The following is a 21,051-nucleotide window of genomic DNA, read 5'->3' as shown; positions in this document are numbered from 1 at the left end:
TTCCTATCTGGAGATCTCAGTTCAGGTTTCATGTCTGTCCAAGCTATTGCTGGACTTGGATAATGCTGAAGTTAAAAGTTATTGTTTCATAATTTCAGACAACTCCTCCGAGCACCCTCAGTCCTTCATTATAAATCAGTTGCTTTCACATCCTTTTAGTCAAGGACCCCTTATCAAATGGACCATGGTATTCTCAATTATCGTATTATATAATGTGCACAATATGGATGTGGTATATATAAAGTCTATTTAAAAACTGTTTAAGAAATGTGTGTTATTAGCAAGATAGGAGTGTCTGCCTGCTCATTATGTAGTATGCAGTACTTCAGTTTTTTTTTAACAAGGCTAAAATCCATCATCAAAAACTGTCCTTGGTAACACTGGATCTACCAAATGACATGCACACCCCTCTCCGCATTCCTGCATAGATGAAACAACCAGCCTGCTCCGTGCGGTATAACAAAAGCCATGTACTGATCACATAACTCTGACATCCATTCGAATGAAGGCTAGAATGAGCATGTGAAAAGAGAAGTCTTGACATCACATGAGATGACCAATGCACACAAGGTAAACAAAGGACCGTTACAGACATGAGGAGCTGGAGAGCCTTATTTGGAAATTAGACTCTGGGATAGTGTGTGCGCAACCCATATCCCAAACTATTCCAGATCGGTATCTCAATATGCAGGTAGCAATATATAATACTCTGCTGGATATGTGAACAAAAGACCAAAGGAAATAGAGACAGATGTAGACTGTATGACTCTTTTTGCCGACTACATCATTCATGATGATTGTGGCTGATATTCAGCCTTAACTTCACATTCCTGTCCCCTCACCATATATTTTGATTCCAGGAAACATCCAAATCCCATCTACCTCAGCCTTAAATGGAGCACCCATAACCCTCTTGGATAGAGGGTTCCAAAGATGCACAACCTTTGGTTGAGTGAAGGAATTCCTTACTGCAATACGAAAACTCTAATCCTGAGAGAATGCTGCCATGTTTCAGATGCCAGTGGAAACAGCCTCTGTGTCTACCCTGTCCAACCCTTTTAGAATCTCAAACTATTCAATGAGATCACCTCCTATTGTTCTAAATGTTGCACAGTTTAAGTACAGTTTACTCAGCCCTTCATCACTAGTCAAACCCATCATCTTCGAAACAGGTACGGTTTACTGTCCCACTTCCACGGCAAATTTACAAAGGGAATAAAATAAAACAATGGCGACAAAAATGGTGCAATGCTTTTCAGATATGATCTGACCAAAGCTTTTTATAACTGTAGCAAGATGTCTTTATTATTCTGTTTTAATCCCTTCGCATTAAGGGCCCACATAACTATTTGTCTCCCTAATTGGTTACAGTATCTGAACACAAATGTTGCTTTTCTTGTAGGGATGTACCCATATCTCTCTGAACGTTTACACATTTTGCACATTTTAAAGAACATTAAGTTATCTCAGTCTAAAATTACTTCCTTATACCTCCCAGCCCATCCATTTCAATTTGCTCCTGTAAGGCAACCTGAAACCTTCTTTAGCTAAACTTCTGATCATCTTCCCTAATCTCCCTTTCTCACTCAGTATCATTTCTGATTTTTTTTTTGTGAAGCACTTGGTACTGTGTAAATACCAATGTTTGGTTAGAATTTCTTGAAAAAGATTGCAAAGTGTGAACAGTCATCCTCATTTAGTCAGCTTTGGTAAGGAGGGAAATCTCATGATTTGTGAATCGTCATAATCTGCTGGCCAGTTTGAACTCCTCTATCATTTCTTAATTTTTAAAATTTATTTGTTGTGAGGATCTCTGGCAAGGTTAACATACATTCCTTCCTAAGTTTCCCTGGGATTACAGTGAATCACTCCAGTTCATGTAGTGTGGTTACACATCCAGTATTGTTATGTTCTAAGAAAACCATATCTTCCCCTTATCTCCCAGTCTCCCCAGGATTGTCATGATTTACACATTAACTTCACCAGACAAAGGTATGCTTAGTAATTGAGGCAGTTGTTGTGCAATGGTAGTGTTCCTATCTCTGAGCTGGAAGGTCCAAATTCAGCTCCCAGCTGCTCCAGGGCTGTGTCATAACAAGTCTGAACAGATTGATTTTAAAATATCTAGACCGAGTATCGGTCCCATTTTTAACGTTGACATTGTTTATGAATATCACAATCAGAATCTCTAGATTCGAAAGGAAACTATACAAAGTGTGGAGTCTCACTTCTTCAGGTTGATTGATGATCTTTAAAACTGAACTATGAAATAAGTTGTTTGTTTTCCTTTCTGTCATTTGTTTATCTACCTTACCCATTCTTTCCCTTTTCTAAATTTTTCTTTCTTTATATGATTTAACATTGAATTTACCTTTTCTAATTCACCCTCTTTTCTCGCTTTAGTTTTAGATTTAGTGTTAATCTCATTCATTAAAGAGATGTACCATTTTAATCCTTTGTCCACAGTATCCCAGATATACCATTGCTGTTTTTGAATCATTGTCAGCTCAGCATTTCTTGTATTCTAATGGGCAGCATTTTTGAAACTGAGGGGGCATGGAAACAGGCTTAACCATTAGGACACACTTTTAGATACCCCTGCTTTGGCATAGCCTGAGCCAATGTGGTTTTCTTCAATCTCAGTGCTTACTTTAAGCCCAGTATAGCATGGTGTATTATCTTGAACGTTGTACAAAATACTGTCATAGACCAAGTCTTTTCCCATATGGACTGTTTTCAGAAGCACCAGTACAAACATCTCTTGTGAAACTTCATTAATTTCTTAGGACACAGGAGCTTCTTTCCTGTTGGTTCATTATCACTGTGAAGGTCAATCAAAGTGCATTTCACTCCCTTTCAATGTCATCATCACCTCGTCCCTTTAAAACATGTTTTCTGAATATTTCTCATTTATATGGTGCACGCGGTATATTCTACATTTCTAGTTAAGGATAGCAAAGCATTTTACCACCTTGTATTCTATTGGGAAAAGGTTGAGTGATGAATATATGTTCCTAAACTAAAAGCTTCCTTATATACTTGAACAATTTAACTTGTGCCTGAGGCAGTAAACATTCTGTCATATTAAATTACTATTTGTGTAATTGTGTAAACTTTTGATTAGGAGTTTTTTTTTAAACAGCATGTTACATTTCATGGAAAATTAAAGACAGGCTGAAATGATAATATTTCATCATGTTGTCATCCAGCGATTATCAGAGATTACCTACAGTGTAGAAGTAGGCTATTTGGCCCATCGAATATACACCAACTCTCCAAACAGCATCCCATCCAGACCATCCCCACCTCCCCTCACCAATCCAAACTGCATAACCCTGCATTTCCCGTGGTTAACCCAGCTAGCCTGCACACTACAGGGGAATTTAGCATGGCCAATTCACCTAACCTGCACGTCTTTGAACTGTGGGAGGAAACTGGAGGACCCAGAGGAAACCCACACAGACATGAGAGCACGCAAACTCCACACAGACAGTCATCCAAGGTGGAATTGAACCTGGATCCTTGGTGCTGTGAGGCAGCAGTGCTGGCTGAATGTTGTACAACACATTGGCATTGACCAGAGTATATAAGTGTAAAACAGCGTACCATCACCTTGTTCCTTTTGGTTGGGTATACTTCTGCCATCCTACATTTTAATTGTCCATAATCATATCTGCAAATGTAATAGAATAAGAAAAGGCATTTAAGTTGAAAATCATGAAGGCACCACAAAGAAGCTGGGAGTTCTGCCTTAATATAGAACATTACAGCGCAGTACAGGCCCTTCAGCCCTCGATGTTGCGCTGACCTGTCATACCAATCTGAAGCCCATCTAACCTACACTATTCCATGTACGTCCATATGCTTGTCCAATGACGACTTAAATGTACTTAAAGTTGGTGAATCTACTACTGTTGCAGGCAAAGCATTCCATACCCTTACTACTCTGAGTAAAGAAACTACCTCTGACATCTGTCCTATATCTATCACCCCTCAATTTAAAACTATGCCCCCTCTTGCTTGCCTTCTGTAACATTCTTTGCCTTCCCGGTAGAATTAATTGTTGGCTGTTTCACTGCAGTTTTTATTGAGTCTGTGAATTACTATTGATGACTATTTTGTGAAAATGTGTTTGAAAGAGAGAAGTTTCCTCTTCTGTCTTGCTTTTCAGGTTTTCATTCACTGGAGGTAATTTTAATTTTGTGATGGTGTAAAATTGATGACAGCAAATCAGCCGTCTGTTTCATATCTCCCTAAATTTAAATTCTGTTGACTTTAATCAAAGTATTAATTGAAGAGATAAGCAACAAGCTCATTATGATCTGTTCTACACAATTGCATGAAATCAATTGACCTTAATGGAGGTTGTTACATCAACACACAGTATTAATAGTACCTACTTACCTCAAAGCAACAGAATTTATCCCGCATGTCAAATTAGACGCAAGCGGGAACAAAGGAGGTTCATGACAGTTAGAAATTAATGAAAATGAACTTGGGATCCTTTTGTGTAGGTGGCTCAGTAGGTATAGTTACAAAAATGAGCAGAGGTTTGATAAGTGGATTTTTTAATCAAACAGGAGTGCTTTTCTAGTGGGGGTGATGGTGATGAGCATTTTTATTTTCACAGTCATTTGTCTCTGTGGCTCAATTGCCAGTGAAATGAGAATAACTTGCAGTGCCAATATAACTTTAACAATGTCCCAGAGTGCCTCACCAAGTCACAGTTGACAGAAAGTTCCCACAAACAACAATCAGATCACTGTACATTGCATCAGTTTTGGATCTTAGTTGAGGGGGAAATGTTGGCCTAGACACCAGGACAAATGCTAGATTATGTATTTGTCACATACAACAGCTCGTTAGATCCAAGCTTTCTTTCATCCAGCTCTTCCAACTTCGAAGAATAACACAACATTGTGGGCCAAAGGGCCTGTTCTGTGCTGTACTTTTCTATGTTCTATGTTCTATGTTCTAATAACTTTGAGCCTCTTGCCTGTGCACTTCACTAATGCCTTTGCACTGCCAAATGGAGAAAATTCACTCTGTCTTCCACCATACTATGCTGAAAGGGGATATAGTAAATCAGGATACTTGCAATTTTGATTTAAGTTTTCAAGTCCTTTGCAATTAAATTATTTTTGAAATCTGGGCAGATCATGATAAGAAATGATTAACTTCTTTTGATATTAGAAATCCTGTACGTTATTTGTGATTATAAAACTGAATCAATTACTTAAAACAAAAATCATTGCGACACTTCTGAAAAGATAAACTTGAGCTCGAATCAACACTTACCAATTGCACAAATAAATTGACAACAGGCCTGAATTGTCTGAGATTCTCATGTTGGTTACTTATATCCAATATAAAATTAGGCTTTTTAAGGTCTAGTTAACACAATAACATACATTGTTTTTTTTAACTTGTTTCTCTACGTGGCTATTGTGTGTTCCTCCCATTAAAAAACATGCAAACAGATAATGCAAAACCAAAGAATGTTATGAAATGTGTAAATAGGATGAACTAGCTCCCTTTGTCCTGAAAGAAAAATGGGTGTCTTTTTTCATGAATCACTGAAAGTTAGTTGCAGCAAGAGAGAAAGAAGGCAAGTAATATCTGGGCTTTTATTACAAGAGGATTTGTGAATGAAAGTAAAGATGTCTTTCTGCATTTATATGGAGCCTTGGTGCTACCATGCCTAGAGTATTGAGTGTAGTTTTGATCTCTTACCTATGAAAATATGTACATGCCATGGGGGGAGTGTGACAAAAGTTCACCAAATTTATAGGATGGAGGAATGGTCTTATGAGGACAGATTATATAGACTGGGTCTTCATTCTCTAATGTTTAGGAAAATGAGAAGTGAACTCGTTCAGGCATACACATACAAACAGATTCAGTAACAGCTTCTTCCCTGCTATTATCGGACTTTTGAAAGGACCTCTTTAATATTAGTGTTGATCTCTCTCTGCACCTTCTCAGCAGCTGGAACATTGTATCCTGCACACTGTTCTGTTACCCTAATGCCATTATATAGTAGGATTTGACTATGAAACATGTAAGACCACACTTTTCACTGTACCTCAGTGCACATGACAGGAATAAATCAACTCAAAGTGCTAATGTTTATGTTGCTAGGATGGGTGGCTGTACTTTCTATTTGCACTGTGTCAATGATTTAGATATGGAAGCAGCATGTGTTAACCTCTCAGTCTGCAGTCACTGTCCTATTCATTTCCTGCAGTCAAAGACTGTAGGAAGTGGACATGCAGTCAGCAAATTTAATGCAGGCATATCAAATTCTCCCCTGCAACAAGTAGATACCTTCAAGGAAAAATAGTGTCTGTGATTGGCTGAAGTTTCAACATAATCACTGTAGAAACTGAAGGCTGGATTGTTTCAACACGGGTCAAAAAGAAATGTAGGCCTTTGTTTAGATGTTTGCTTGATTCAACAGTTAATGTTCATTGTTAGAAATCAGTTGGTTATTTCCACCCAGGGAAGATTATAGTGGTTTACACACTGACACAATAAGAAAGAAAGACCTGCACTCAGATATCACCGTTTACCTCAGCTCATTGCAAAGTGCTTCACAGCCAAATCAGCACTTTTAAATCTGAATTCTAGCAATAATGTTATGCACAGCAAGGTCCAAACAATGTGATTAAAGATTAGATAGTGACATTGCTTGAAGGAGCAACATTGACCAGAACACAAGAGAGAACTCCTCTGGTCATCTTCAAAATGGTTCCAAAGGATCGTTTATCCACCTAAGGGTAGATGGAATCTTGATTTAATATCTCATCTAAAAGTTGGCAAGTCTGGCATTATTGAGAACTGTTGAGACAATGTTCATCCTCAAAAACCAAAATCACAAGCCACATGACACCAGGTTATGGTCCAACAGGTTTATTTGAAATCACAGGCTTTCAAAGCGCTGCTCATTTGTCACTTCACCTGACAAAGGAGCAGCACTCCAATAGCTTGTGATTTCAAATAAACCTGTTAGCCTATAATCTGGTGTCATGTGACTACTAACTTTGTCCACTCCAGTCCAACACTGGCACCTCTATATCGTAAAGCAGGTAGACGATCAAAATGGTTTATTTTTCAGAAGCAGCAGTACAATGCAATTTACAGTACAGATCCATTGGAACAAGGCTTTTCTGAAGAACTGCCACTAATTGACATTGTATGTTGCACTAATGGGTTGGGCTAGGTTTTGTTAGTCAGATGGTGGATGTAGAGCAGAGATGGGTAGGAGGAAGACAGTGAGAATGGTAACAAGTGATTGGGAGAGGTGCCAGAAAGGAGGTAGTGAGGGGATGAGGAAATGACGAGATGGGAGGCAGATGGTGAGTCGAACGATGAGGGGTTGTGAGGGGATGGTGAGTGGAATACTGAGAGTTGGGAGGAAAGTGGTGAGCTGTGTAGGAAACTCAGTAAACGACGGGCACGTAACACCAATGTTGGTATTAGGAGAACCCACCTTTGTGTTGATGGATATCAAGTGGGCACATGCAGTTAATCTAATATGGCAGCAGCAAACAATAGGCAATTTAAAAAAAACAAATTAAGGTATTCTCCCATGTACATTTTACCAAGAAGTGGGTCTTTGTTATTGGACCTGCAGATGTTTGCATGTGAAGCAACTCAGTCTATGGTGCTGGAGGAGGGAACTTGGTCACTGGAAGGTCTCAAAATTGATCGGGCAGAATTGCTGAATGGACTGTTGGTTCTTTAAAGTTGACACAGCACCTGGATTTGATGCGATGACTTTAAAGGAGGCGAGTGTGGAAATGCTGGTGGCACTGGCTATGATCTTTCAGTCTTTGGGGAGATACCAGAAGACTGGAAAATTGCAACATTATGCCCTTGTTCAACAATGGTTGTAAGGTTAGGTTCAACAAAAGGAAATGGGTCAGTTTACTTTTAGTGATTGGGAAGCATTGAGACAATGATTCCGGATCAAATTAGTAGTTACATGGGAAAAGTTGGATTCGAATAGGAAGAGACAATATGGATTTCTAAAGGAAAATTTATGTTTAACTAACTTGCTGAAGTCTTTTGGGAGTGGGAGCAGAAAGACTCGATGAAGGGAAGACTGTTGATACGATTAAGTGGACTTTCACAAGGTTTTTGATACAGTGCTGCACAACAGACTTGTGAGAGAGGTTATAGGTCATGGTATAAAATAGACAGTAGCAGCATGGATGTTAAATTAGCTGAGTGATGGCAAACAGACAGTAATAGTCAATAGATACTTTACAGGCTGGAGTAAGATTTGTAGTGGTGTGCCCCTTGGGTCGATATTGGGATGCTTGCATTTCCTGATATATATTAATGATCTGGGACTTGGTGTGCAGGGGACAATTTCAAAGTCTGCAAATGACATGAAACTTGGAAGGACTGTAAACTACAAAGAGGATAGTGTGAAACTCCAAAAGATCATTGACAAGTTGGTGGAATGGGTGAATAGGTGGTAGATGAGGTTCAATGCAGGAAAGTGTGAGGTGATGCACTTTGATAGAAGAATATTGAAAGGTAATGTATAACAGGAGGTACAATTCTAAAATGTTTATGTATAGATTATTGGAAGTTTCAGAACAGATATTGATTTGTTGACTGTATCTTCGTACACGCGACAATAATAAATCAATTGGAAGTGTTGTTTTGTATACTTTATAGGCAGACTGTAAGAACAAAGTGCATCAGGGTAGCAGAACAGAGTGCAGAATGCAGTGTTACAGCTGAAAGAAGGTGTAGAGAGAGAGATCAGAATTAACATTTGAGAGGTCCTTTCAAGAGTCTGGTAGCAGCGGAGAAGAAAATTTTAAATCATCTTCTCAGTGGACCATAGTACAGTGGGATGAGAGGAGTCTTTGATTATGCTTTCTTGCTTTTCTGAAGTAGCAGGTAGTATAGGTAGAGTCAACGGATGGAAGACACAGAGAGTGGTAAGTAGAGCATACAGTACCTTCAACCTTATTAATAAGGGAATAAAATACAACCGCAAGGAGGTGATGTTGAACTCATAAACTAACTACTTAGACCTCTACAGAACATTATGTGCAGTTCTGGGTGCCACATTATTGGAAAGATGTGAACTCATTGAAGAGTGTGTGGAAGTGATTGACAAGAATGGTTCCAGGGATGAGGAACTTTAGTTACGAGGATAGATTGAGGAAGTTGGGACTTGTCTCCTTGGAGGGAACAAGGCTGAATAGATTGGATTTGAATAAACTGTACCCACTCATAAAAGAAATTTGAACAAGAATGTATTGATTTAAAGTGATCTGCAAATGAAGCAAGGACCAAATGAGGAAAAGCTCTTTCACACAGCTCTTTCACTCTACCTCACACAGAGTAGTTAGGGAGATGAATGCACTCCCTGGAAATGTTCAACTGAGACATTCAAGAGGGCATATGGATAAAAATAATGTGGAATGAATGGGGAGTGTGGTGAAACCAAAAATTGGCAATGCTGTTTGTTTTAATGATCCAGTGCAGGCACAATGGGTGGAATGGCCTCCTCCTATGCCATAACACCTCTGTAATAGTATGGTTCTCTGCCAAGACTCTATCTGCAGCTCATCTGCTGCAGGAAGGTGCAGGTCGTTTGTCATCTAGGATGCACTCAAACAACATCTAAGATTTATACACTTGTAGAGGAGGTATAACGTGGTGTTCCTGGCTTCTGAATCTTCATAGGTATTGGATAGATAGAGTCATAGAGATGTACAGCATGGAAACAGACCCTTCGGTCCAACTCATCCATACTGACTAACTATCCCAACTCAATCTAGTCCCACCTGCCAGCTCCCTCCAAACCCTTCCTATTTTTATACCGTCCAAATGCATTTTAAATGTTGCAATTATACTAGCCTCCACCATTTGCTCTGGCAGCTCATTCCATGCACGTACCACCCTCTGCGTGAAAAGTTGCCCCTTAGGTCTCTTTTATATCTATCCCCTCTCACCCTAAATCTATGCCCTACAGTTCTGGACTCCCTGACCCCAGACTTTGTCTATTTATCCTATCCATATGCCTCATGATTTTATAAACCTCTATAAAATCACCCCTCAGCCTCCGACGCTCCAGGGAAAACAGCCCTAGTCTATGCAACCTCTCCCTGTAGCTCAAATCCTCCAACCCTGGCAACATCCTTGTAAATCTTTACTGAACCCTTTCAAGTTTCACAGCATCTTTCCGATAAGAAGGAGATCAGAATTGCATGCAATATTCCAAAAGTGGCCAAAACAATGTCTTGTACAGCTGTAACATGTCCTCCCAACTCCTATACTCAATACTCTGACCAATATTCTAACAGATTCTAACAGATGAAAGGCTTAACAGACAATCAATTTTTCAATGTATAATTTCAGTTACATCACACTGCAAATTTTTGCTATAAATTCTGTGTTAGGATCGAGCCCTCCACTATCACCTGATGAAGGAGCGTCGCTCCAAAAGCTAGTGTGCTTCCAATTAAACCTGTTGGACTATAACCTGTTGTTGTGTGATTTTTAACTCTGACCAATAAAGGTGTTGCCAGCTCTTCCTTCACCAATATTATTTTCATTCTCAAATAGCAGATTTTCCATACATATTATTATTTTGTGATCTACCTGCTGCTAAACCATAGCAAGGTTAAATGTGAATTACCCACTGTATATAGTAAATGATCTGTGTATCCAATTATGCTGTACAAACATACACCTTGTTAGTATCACAACAAGCTTGCCTATCAGTATGAAATTAATCTTTCTGATGTCTGTAGAGTCACCGGCAGTTTGTTAATGAACTCAGGTGATAGAAGTATATCAGCTAATCTTGCAGCAAGACTTTGACTGGTGTTGGCGTTCTTGTCTCTGGGTCCTTTGTTGCAGGGTTTCTAGAAAAATTCAGGAGCAGTATCTCTGAAGACAAAATTTACTGAGTTTCTCCAGTGGTTTCTGATTTTATTTGTTTCTGATCTGCAGCATCTGCAGTTCTTTGTTTTCTTTCCTGGCTGTGATTAAAATGGACGTTTAGCATGCTTCCTTTCTCTGTTCAGACTTTGAGTATAGGGGTTGGAATGTTATGTTGAAGTTGTGCAAGACATTGATGAAGCGTCTTCTGGAATCCTGTGTCCTGTTCTAGTTGCCCTGTTATAGGAAGGATATTATTAAACTGAAGAGGTTTCGGAACAGATTTACTAGCATGTTGCTGGGTATGGAGGGTTTGAGTTGTAAAGAAAGGTGGGTAGTTTGGGAGTTTTTTTTTCTCTGGAGCATAGGGAGTTGAGAGGTGACCTTTACAGAAGTTTGTAACATCATGAGGGATATAGATTGAGTTAATGGTAGGTGTCTTTTCCCTACGAGGAAGGATTTCAAGACTAAGGAGCACATTTGTAAGGTGAGAGGAGAAAGATTTAAAAAACACGAGTGGCATTATTTTTCCACAGAGGGGGGTTTGTGCGTGCAAAGAACTTCCTGAGAAAATGGTAGATGCGGGCACAGTTATGACATTTAAAAGACACTTGGATAAGTACATGAATAGGAATGGTTTGGAGAGATATGGGCTAGGTGCAGGCAGGTGGGACTAGTTCAGTTTGGGATTATGCTCGGCATGGACTCTTTGGACCTAAGGGTCTGTTTCTGTGCTGTATGACTATGATTCTCCTCCAGTCTTACAAGTGAAAACAAATGCTCCACTCTGATTTCTAGGCTGACATTAAGCTGGGGATGCTCATATCCGATTAGTGTAAGCAACATTCCTTGCCGTTCATCAGTCCACTACATCACTCAGAGTTGGAAATATGAAAATAACTCCCTATTGGTTCCTTACAGTGGAATATTTGAAACAGAAAATCAGAGCAGGAATAATCCATCTGACCATTCAAAGTTACTCCGCCATTCAATATAATCATGGCTGACCATCTCAGTCCCCTGTTCCCGCTCTCTCCTCATACCCTTTGATCCCTTTAGCTTTAAGAATTATACCTTCTTGAAAGCAATTAAAGTTTTTGCCTCAGTCATTTTCTGTGGCAGAGAATCCTACTTATCATACAGCTATTTCCCCTCATCTCAGTCCTAAATTTCCTCAATCCCTATCCTTAAACTGTGGCCTTTGTCAAAATAAACATTCAAAGGCTCTTTAAAGTGATCTCCGTGCTCACAAAAAGATTAAAATATGTTAAGACACTCCCTTGCAAACGTACACTCAACATTATTAGTGAGGATGACAGCTTTTATCTCTTGAGATTGGTTAGGTTTATTCAACAGGAAGGTACAGCTATTTACAGAATACATTGGTTTGGAAATTGTGAGTAGATTCTGACCAGTTAACAGGGAGAAAATTGAGCATCTCCGATCTGTGATTTTCTGATGAAGTGCTTTCATGAATGTTGATCTGCTTTGGGACCAGCCAACAAGGAAATCCCACCTTTTATTGTGAATCTTTCAAAAATCAGGTGCTCTTTAATCTAACTCCACACCAATGGATCGTACAAAAATTGTTTCTGCTTGTACCTTAAAATTGATTTTACTGTTGCTGGTATGAAGGAATTGTCTCTCACTTCTCTACTAGCTTTCAGAAGATTAATTACTTGTCCTTAGCTGCCTATCTTAATATTTTCAGTCTGCATGAAATGTAGGTTCTTTGCAACACTGAAGTATATCAATTGTCCCACTTTCATGCTTTTATTGAGCTATTTAACAACTTGTTTCGCATGCTGTTTTTATTAATAGTGCACAACCTGTTTGGTGGATGACATTCTCCAGCTGCTGTTTGCCAGATTATTTTCTTACCTCTCTGGTCCTTTTATTAGGGCTCTTTCCTACACCAGCTACTATGCAGTAACCTCTTTCACCTTTCCATCAAGACCTAACCTTGTTAACCAAGCATCAGATGAGAGCTCCCTGAACCTCCCCAGGTTGGTGTTACATTTGTATTGGCAGTAAGGACATTTTCAAGGTCTAGCTTTCAGACAAAAAGTGAATTCAGGAAGTTCTGTAAATTCCAGAAATGAGTTTTATATTCCAAAAATAGTATGTACCAGCAGTAACAGGCTCAAAGGTTGATTCTTGTTTTAAACAGCTAATTAGCAGTTCTCATGTCAGTAAGTGCAAAGATTTTAAAGTGTGAAAAAGAGAGAGACCTGAGGTTTTTAATGAACTGAATTTAGATTTTCCCTATCAAATGCCTCGAAATAGTTCTATTTCTTAAAGTTCTTTACTGGGATAGGTTTTGACAGAAGGTTGTTTCAATGACTTATTTCCTGTGGTTTTCCAGGAACTCAGGATTTGAATCCCTCATTCCAGGCGGTTTCATGAACTGTTTCTCCCCATCATCACATCTGTACTGTTCTCCCTGCTCAGTGAATGGCACAGTGCTGAGAGTAGATGCGCATATGAAAGTATTAACCACTTAACCTTTATATGTTCAACGTGGCAACCTTGCTGAGGCATTGGGAACACTTACTGTATTGCAATTAGAAGGAAACTACCCTATCCATGAGATAGAAGGGAAATTTTAAACCTTGTTACTTTTCTGAGTTTGATATGTGGTAATAAAATTCCTCTGGTCAAAGTTTGTAGCAAAAAAATTCTCTGAATACAAAATAGCTCTTTGACATAATTGTGAGCTTCAAAACTCTGAAATTTATTATCCTTTTATAAGATTCCAACATTTTTAAAAGTGCATTTGACTACAAGTTAACTTATGAGACCTATTTGGATATTGAGCAACTCAGAAAATCACCTGAACAACAATCAGAATATTTCCACTCAAAACATTTCTCTCCAAAATGACAAAAAGCATCCTTTAGACATTTAATTGGTGTTTCTCAATAACTATATCAGTCAGGTCATAGACTCTCGCTAAATGCAATATCACCAATTTCTGAAACTTGTGTTTAACGGTTAAAGTATATTGCAGGGGTTTTTATCCTAACGTTACAATGCAATTATTCTTGAGGTGGCTATTCAAAACTTACATATAAATATGCATTGACAGCAAATGAATTGCTTTGCTTCATGAAAGAAAATCAATTCCTCAGTGTTGCAATATCCAATGATTCAGAGGGTATCAGCCTGATACTGAAGATTGGTAACTGGCAGGAAGATGTTTAGTCTGCAGATGCTGATGACATTGGCTCATTTTTGAGATTCAGCAGGACTGGTGAGATCGCTGTGGGGCTTCTCTGTGAAAACACTGGCAGATCATTATGCACTTTGCTTCGTTTTTAAGCAAACATTTGTTACAGTGTGCTGATTGTTTTTTTTCCCCCTAAATGATCTTCTATCTGTCTACAGCCTTCCACCCAGAAAATTGTATTCATCGTTTAGCAAGCCAGATCTGCTGAACACACCTTCAGAGGAGAAAGCAATGAAAACAAGCCCTGGAGAAAAAAGCATTTTCAAGTAAGTCAGAGCAGTGAAAGAGAATTTGATTATCTGTGGTTAGTAAGCACAAGTTGTTTTTGTAACAAGTGTATAATGCAGCAAGTAAATTTGTAACTCTGAATATCCACAATTCCATCATTGCTGAAAAGGCAGCCATATTACTTGAGCTTTTCATCTTGTGAATTTGAGGACAAATGCATGAAAATTAAATTTATGTTACAGTAATTTATACTCCAGAAGAGGTAACTAGTTGGTTGGTAAGTTGATTCTGATTGGCCAAGATATTGCCACGGAGATGGTAGTGGGGAACTGTTGACTTCTAAACTCCTGTATAATTGAAAAGAAGCATAAGGCTTGAACATATTCCTTTTATTTGGACAGAACAAGGTTTCTGCATACTCATGTATGTCACTTCTAGTAACTGTCTTTAAGCCATGTTATGAGCTCAACTAATAATTTTAAATTGGTTATTAGTGTAGCTCAGGATTGTTCAGCAATTGCTGCCCAAACACAGATTCACATCTAACAGGAGAGATTTCATTTTGGGTTTTGTAAGCACAGGCTGCTGGAGTACTATCTTATCCTCTGTCCGTAATGAACAGCCAAAGAAAAATGCCATTCGATTTGATCAGCTGATTGTTGGGACATTTGACATTGCACAAGCACTGAAATTCATACACAGTAAGAACATTTTTTTGGACTGACGGCAGCATCCTGTTAGTAGCCACTGCATAGTCACAGTGTGAACTGGCTTTTGTGTTTGACCTGATGAGTGCAAGATGAAAAGCTTGGGCAATATATTTGTCTATTTAGTAATACTCAAGTTCTGGAGTGCTGAGAAGTCAGTCTATTTATCTGCCATCCCGACTGCCTGGCAGAGCCAGCACTTTCTGTAGGATGAAACCTTCTAAAGGATATTGCCCTATTTCACGTTATGCTGGTAGACAAAGCCACAGTGATGTTTCCTTGGTTATTTGTATTGTGTACTGTATTGGTTGATCATTCTGATAGTGAATTGTTCTTCCATATATGTAGGATCAAAATTAGAGATATTAATTAAACAGCAGAATACCATTCATCATTGGAGGGAATCCTTATCAGGAAAGATCATTATGGCTGCACTGATTTACCAGTTCTGCATTTTGAGAGTTTGTTAACACTCCTGTGCTGAATGCTTTATTATGTTCAAGGTGCTTTATAAAGTTGTTATATTTCTGAGCTTTCTCACATCACAGAAAAGTAATTGGTAGTTGTTTAATTCAGTTCATAGTTTCATCTACCACTCCAAATGCTGTACATTCCTGTGAATTGTTTTCCACTTACATGGAGTTCAAGCTTGAAAATTGATTTAAATGCCACTTTTTCTCTGTTTGTAATTTTAAAAATCAATTCAGTTCTTAAAGTACTGTCAAACTAATCTCTCACGTGATGGTTTCTGTGTCCTTACTTTTGCCTACAATGTATTGTTTCCATATGAACCTTCCACTGCATTGAATCCACTCTCCCCACTAACTAAAATCAGACTGTCATTTTCTTTAACTTTTCCTCCAGTTCAAATAATGTTATCAGACAGTCAGAGTGAACTCTTGATACCTCCCATGATGGGCAATGAAATTGACTTAAATAGACCTGTCAATTTGTAATGAGACAGTTATTTTGTTCTGTAAAGTATGAAATACTTGTATTGAAAGTTTACTCAGTTTTTTCAGCATCTTCCCTTCCCCTTTTCAGTGTTATGAAGTAAGAAAGACCATGGTGTCACAAGTATCATAGTATATAAACTTACAGAAATCTGAAATAAATATCTAACTCCGTGTTCTGCAGTAATAGTGCAAATGGGGTGAACACAAGAATGATAAGGGAGCAGACCTGAGAAATAGCGAGGGTTAAGGAAGCAGAGTTCTGGGTGACTTGGGGTTTCACAGAAAATGGTTCAAGGAACTAATAGATGGATTTTGGCAAATTCAAGCCTGGAATGAAAAAGATGTACATCAAAGTTTCAATGATGTTGGGCTAAGAATGTGATTGACGAAGGTATGCACGTTGTGGGAAGTTGTGGCATTGCTAATGGGCCAAAAGCAGAGATGGGCAAACAGTTCAGGTTTGAATAGGACACAGTTTGTACCCCATTGGATTCCGCTTGATCAAGTAGTCAGAAAGAGAAAATGAACTGAGAAATAAGAAGCGATATTTGGCGAGGTGCACAGGATGTCTTTGGGCACTCCACCGATGAGACATAAAGACCTATTTCATCCATGATTTTCTCAGACAGACAAACCCAATCTCATTCAGTCAAGATTCTTGACAAGAATGTAGATGGTTGTTGACAGAGATTTGAAAACTTCAAGTGAATGTCTTGTATATATGAGCATATCAAGTAGAGATACAGATGTACAACCGACAGTTCTTTTTGATCAGACATTTTTGAAGGTTGAGGCCTTTAACCATAAAACAAAAGTTTTATGTCGCATTTTCTCAAGAATGGTTTGCTAGATAAACCACTAGTGTACAATTGTCACAACAATAGCTGTGTCTTTAAGGACCACATAGGACTTTGTATGTAATGTTACAATGATTGAGTTATCAGCTATTTCAATCTGAAATTATAAAATCTGTTTCTTTTCCAACACCTCCAATGACTTATGAACTTCCCATGCATAACAAGTTATGATGATTTATCACTCACATCTCTGCTCACTACCTCTGTTAAACAACATCTTAGTTTCTAAATACTCATCCTTCCTTTCAACTTCCCTCATGACCTTGCCCGTGCTTATCTTTGTATCCTCTAGGTCTATGATCTTCTGAGATCTCTGCGCTCCTCGAATTCTGGTTCCAGAGTTCTGGAGTTCCCTCCCATTTCCCTAAATCTCTTTCCTCATTTTAAACCACTCCCAAACCCACCTTCTTTGACCAAATGTCTGGTCATCTACATAAATAACTTCATAAATGGCTTGGTGCCAATCATTGTTTGCTAACACTCAAGTGTTTTGGCATGTTTCACAAGGTTAAAGGTACAATATAAATGCAAGTTGTTATACTGAAATTGATCTTTTTCTCAGGGCTGAGAAAGTTGCTGTTAGTGATAAACCAGTTCTGAGAAAGTATGAGTAAGTATTAGGTTTGGAATGGAAATTTCAACTTTGTGATCTGGACTGGGTTTTCTTTGTGATCTTTCCATTTTGTTCCAGGTACTAAGTTTGAAGTCTATCTTTATTATAGGCCTGTACAAGGTGAGAGGATGTGGGGACATTTGACCTGATCTTGAACTATTAGAGTCATGGCAATGCATCTCATGGATAGCTCACCAACCTTTCCTCAGCTTTTGTTGGTGGTTTGTATCTGAATCCAGCTATAATCTCGACATTGTGTTAAACAAAAGACCATTTTTGAGCTTTTATTTTCAAAGAAAAACTCTGCCGTAATTAAACCATGTTCCAATTAATATTTAAAATATCAATTAATCACCTTGACTGAAATACTTGCAAATTGAATATCAGTTCTTGTTTCATCATTTAAGAACCCATAGGCAATTGAGTGACTGGACTGTTTGTAATTTAGAAGTGTACAGGCCTATAGTAAGAGACATTTGGAATGATGCATTGGTGCTTGGTGCCATGGTGCTGGGTGAGAGGAGAATAATGTTTACTATTATCTTGTTTTCTTGGGAATTGGGTGATAGTTTTCTTCCATGAGATGAATCAACCAGAGTTTGATTTGGATTGATTTTTGCCTTTTTGAATCTATTTGCTCCTGAAGTAATAAAGCAGGGCAAAAGTATCAGTGCAAAGTGCTTTGGGATTTGAGATGTCTGCAAAAACTCTGCTTTACCGTGGGCAGTGATCGGTGTGCTTAACTGCATGTTCAGCTATGGTGTGCTGTGGAAAATCAGTTAGTTGGAACGTCACTTGTGCCCCCATTGTTGGAAATGGTTTGTGGGATTGCCTAATGTGAAATGCTGAGATTCTGCTGTAACTTTTACAGAAATCGCTTTTTAGAAAATCTTGTTGCCACACAAAGAGAGAGGAATTTAAACAAGTCGCGTTTTTCCAGAGATCTTACCTCCATACCCACAGACAGACCTCCTGATGGTAAGTTGGTCGCGCTGATCTTTCATAACATAATTAAGAATGAGGAGGACCATTCAGCCCATTTTAATGCACTTGCCCCATAGACACATCCTTTTGTTACTTAAAGGTTCATATTGTTTATGTCTTCATCCTGCTCAGAAGCCATTCCAAGCATTGTTTATGCTCATCACACAGGGCAGTCTCCAAATATTCATTGTAAAAAAGTTACCTGTTAAAATTTCCCTCCTTTTACTTTGCTGACATTGTTTCACATTCTACATGACTCTTTTCCTTGCATCCCTCTGATATACTCTCGGATGTTATTCTCAGTTAGCTACTTTCCATGATGAAATGCCAACGTTTCTGCAGACTTTCGTCACAACTCAGACAGTTGTAATCTATCATGCACTGCCTTTGGTCATTGGAAGGCTGCTAGTGCCTCAGTGATCAGAGCTGGACACAACACTCAGGATGTGGTCTGAACAGAACACTGCTCAGTTTTGTCACAATTTCCCACTACAGTGCTGTGTAAACTGCAGTTCAGTATTCCACTGGCTTTCTTAACTGCTGCTTGGTTTTGGTTGAACTTGTGGTGTTTTATGACATTCAGATCTCTCTCCATTCAAATCAATGTTAGTATCAGTCATTAAAGTAGAAACTATTGCAAACAGGAAGAAAAATAGACAATGCCTTATATGTGGAGATATTAAATTTCAGCTTCTGTTGTTCCTGCCATTAAAGGCTTATGCCTGAAATGTCGACTCTCCTGCTCCTCAGAGACCTGCTGTGCTTTTCCAGCGCCACACTTTTCGACCCTGACACTCCAGCATCTGCAGTCCTCACTTTCTGCCATTAACATATTGAGTTTATCTGTTTGGACTAGCTCCTTCAATGCTATTACATTTCCAAGTACAGCATCATTGCCAATTCATTTCCATTGAGTTTCAGAATCCTAGTCACTGATGTAAATTAGAAACTGTAGTGGTCCCAAAATTGGACCCTAAAGAATGTCACTCATCAATTCCCTCCATCACCTTGGTATTACCCTTCTAAACATTATCTGTTATTATTTGATGCAGTTTCTTGCACCAAATCTCCACAGCTTTGGGGTTAATTAATAATTCTTCTCTATGGTACCTTGTTAAATATACATTATACAGCTTACCACATTTTGCTTGAGTTGTTACTAACCCAAGGAACTGCAACAGTCTGATCAGGCAGTGTCTTCCCCATCTGAAGTGATACTAACTGCTGGTTTACTGGCTGCTTGACCCACTGAAAATCCCTAAGTACAGTCCTGGTAATTGAAGTAAAACCAAAGGGTCTGTCCTGAGTGAATCATCTTATTCAAGTGATTTTGAAAATTGTAATAGAAAGAAATAGTAAGACACTTAGATTTACCAGACAATGAGGTTGCAGATTCTATTGTAGTACAATTCTCCTGATGACTCACATTATCTCATGGATACCCAGTCTCGAGCTGCTACATTTGTTTGCAGTCTATCCCATTTAATACAATGATCGTACTGCATCACCTAATGGAGAGTATTCTTAGTGTGAAGATTGGAATTCTTGGCCACTCTTACTGATGCATCTGCAGCATGTAGATTGATGAGGATGAGGCTAAGTATGTTTTTTCCCTCTTATTGGTTCCCTCATCCCCTGTCACAGACCCAGTCTAGTAGCCTGAAGCATGGATTGATGAAACAAATTCTGAATTTAGACTTGGAGTAGGAACAAGAGAAGGACCTTTTAACCGAAAACCTTAGAGAAATAGAGAAGGAGCCAAGGACATTTACATGTGCTTCATAGACTTTTGAAAAATAACTTGTCTGTGTTTATCAGTAAAAGTTATTGGATGTGTTGCTGAAATGTGACATTGACACTAAAAATATGAGATTGAACCACAGCATACACTTGGGACCAAGTATTGAGCATTTGGCTAAAAGAGGGACATTCAGACATATTTCAGGTGAATAAAAGAAATTACAAGGCTGTTACCAAAATTATTCAATTTATGCGCAATAATTATTCATAGATGTTGTGATTCTGTTCGCCGAGCTGGGAATTTATGTTGCAGACGTTTCGTCCCCTGTCTAGGTGACATCCTCAGTGCTTGGGAGCCTCCTGTGAAGCGCTTCTGTGATGTTTCTTCCGGCATTTATAGTGATTTGTATCTGCCACTTCCGGTTGTCAGTTCCAGTTGTCCGCTTTAGTGGTCGGTATATTGGGTCCAGGTCGATGTGCTTATTGATTGAATCTGTGGATGAGTGCCATGCCTCTAGGATTCAATCAGTAAGTACATCGACCTGGACCCAATATACCGACCACTGCAGCGGACAGCTGGAACTGACAACTGGAAGCGGCAGATACAAATCACTATAAATGCCGGAAGAAACATCACAGAAGCGCTTCACAGGAGGCTCCCAAGCACTGAGGATGTCACCTAGACAGGGGACGAAACATCTGCAACACAAATTCCCAGCTCGGCGAACAGAACCACAACAACGAGCACCCGAGCTACAAATCTTTGATTTATAGAATTAGAGATACTCCCAGGGATACAATTTATAGTGTTAAGAACATAACA

General features: G+C 38.8%; 1 protein-coding gene across 3 annotated transcripts in view; it reads left to right on the top strand.

Moving 5' to 3' along the window:
• The window catches only part of fhod1 (formin homology 2 domain containing 1), a 310,142-nt gene that overhangs the window by 242,271 nt on the left and 46,820 nt on the right, over nt 1-21,051 (top strand). For 2 of the 3 annotated variants that reach the window (XM_072547486.1, XM_072547488.1), the window contains 3 exons: nt 14,302-14,409; nt 17,454-17,501; nt 18,376-18,482. In XM_072547486.1, the coding sequence (XP_072403587.1) occupies nt 14,302-14,409; nt 17,454-17,501; nt 18,376-18,482 (263 nt within the window). The remainder of the gene's footprint in view (nt 1-14,301; nt 14,410-17,453; nt 17,502-18,375; nt 18,483-21,051) is intronic. The other variant, XM_072547487.1, reaches the window with a different exon arrangement.

The sequence above is a fragment of the Chiloscyllium punctatum genome, chromosome 26 (assembly GCF_047496795.1).
Source record: "Chiloscyllium punctatum isolate Juve2018m chromosome 26, sChiPun1.3, whole genome shotgun sequence".
Lineage (NCBI taxonomy): Eukaryota > Metazoa > Chordata > Chondrichthyes > Orectolobiformes > Hemiscylliidae > Chiloscyllium > Chiloscyllium punctatum.
This window is presented reverse-complemented; position numbering and strand designations above follow the sequence as displayed.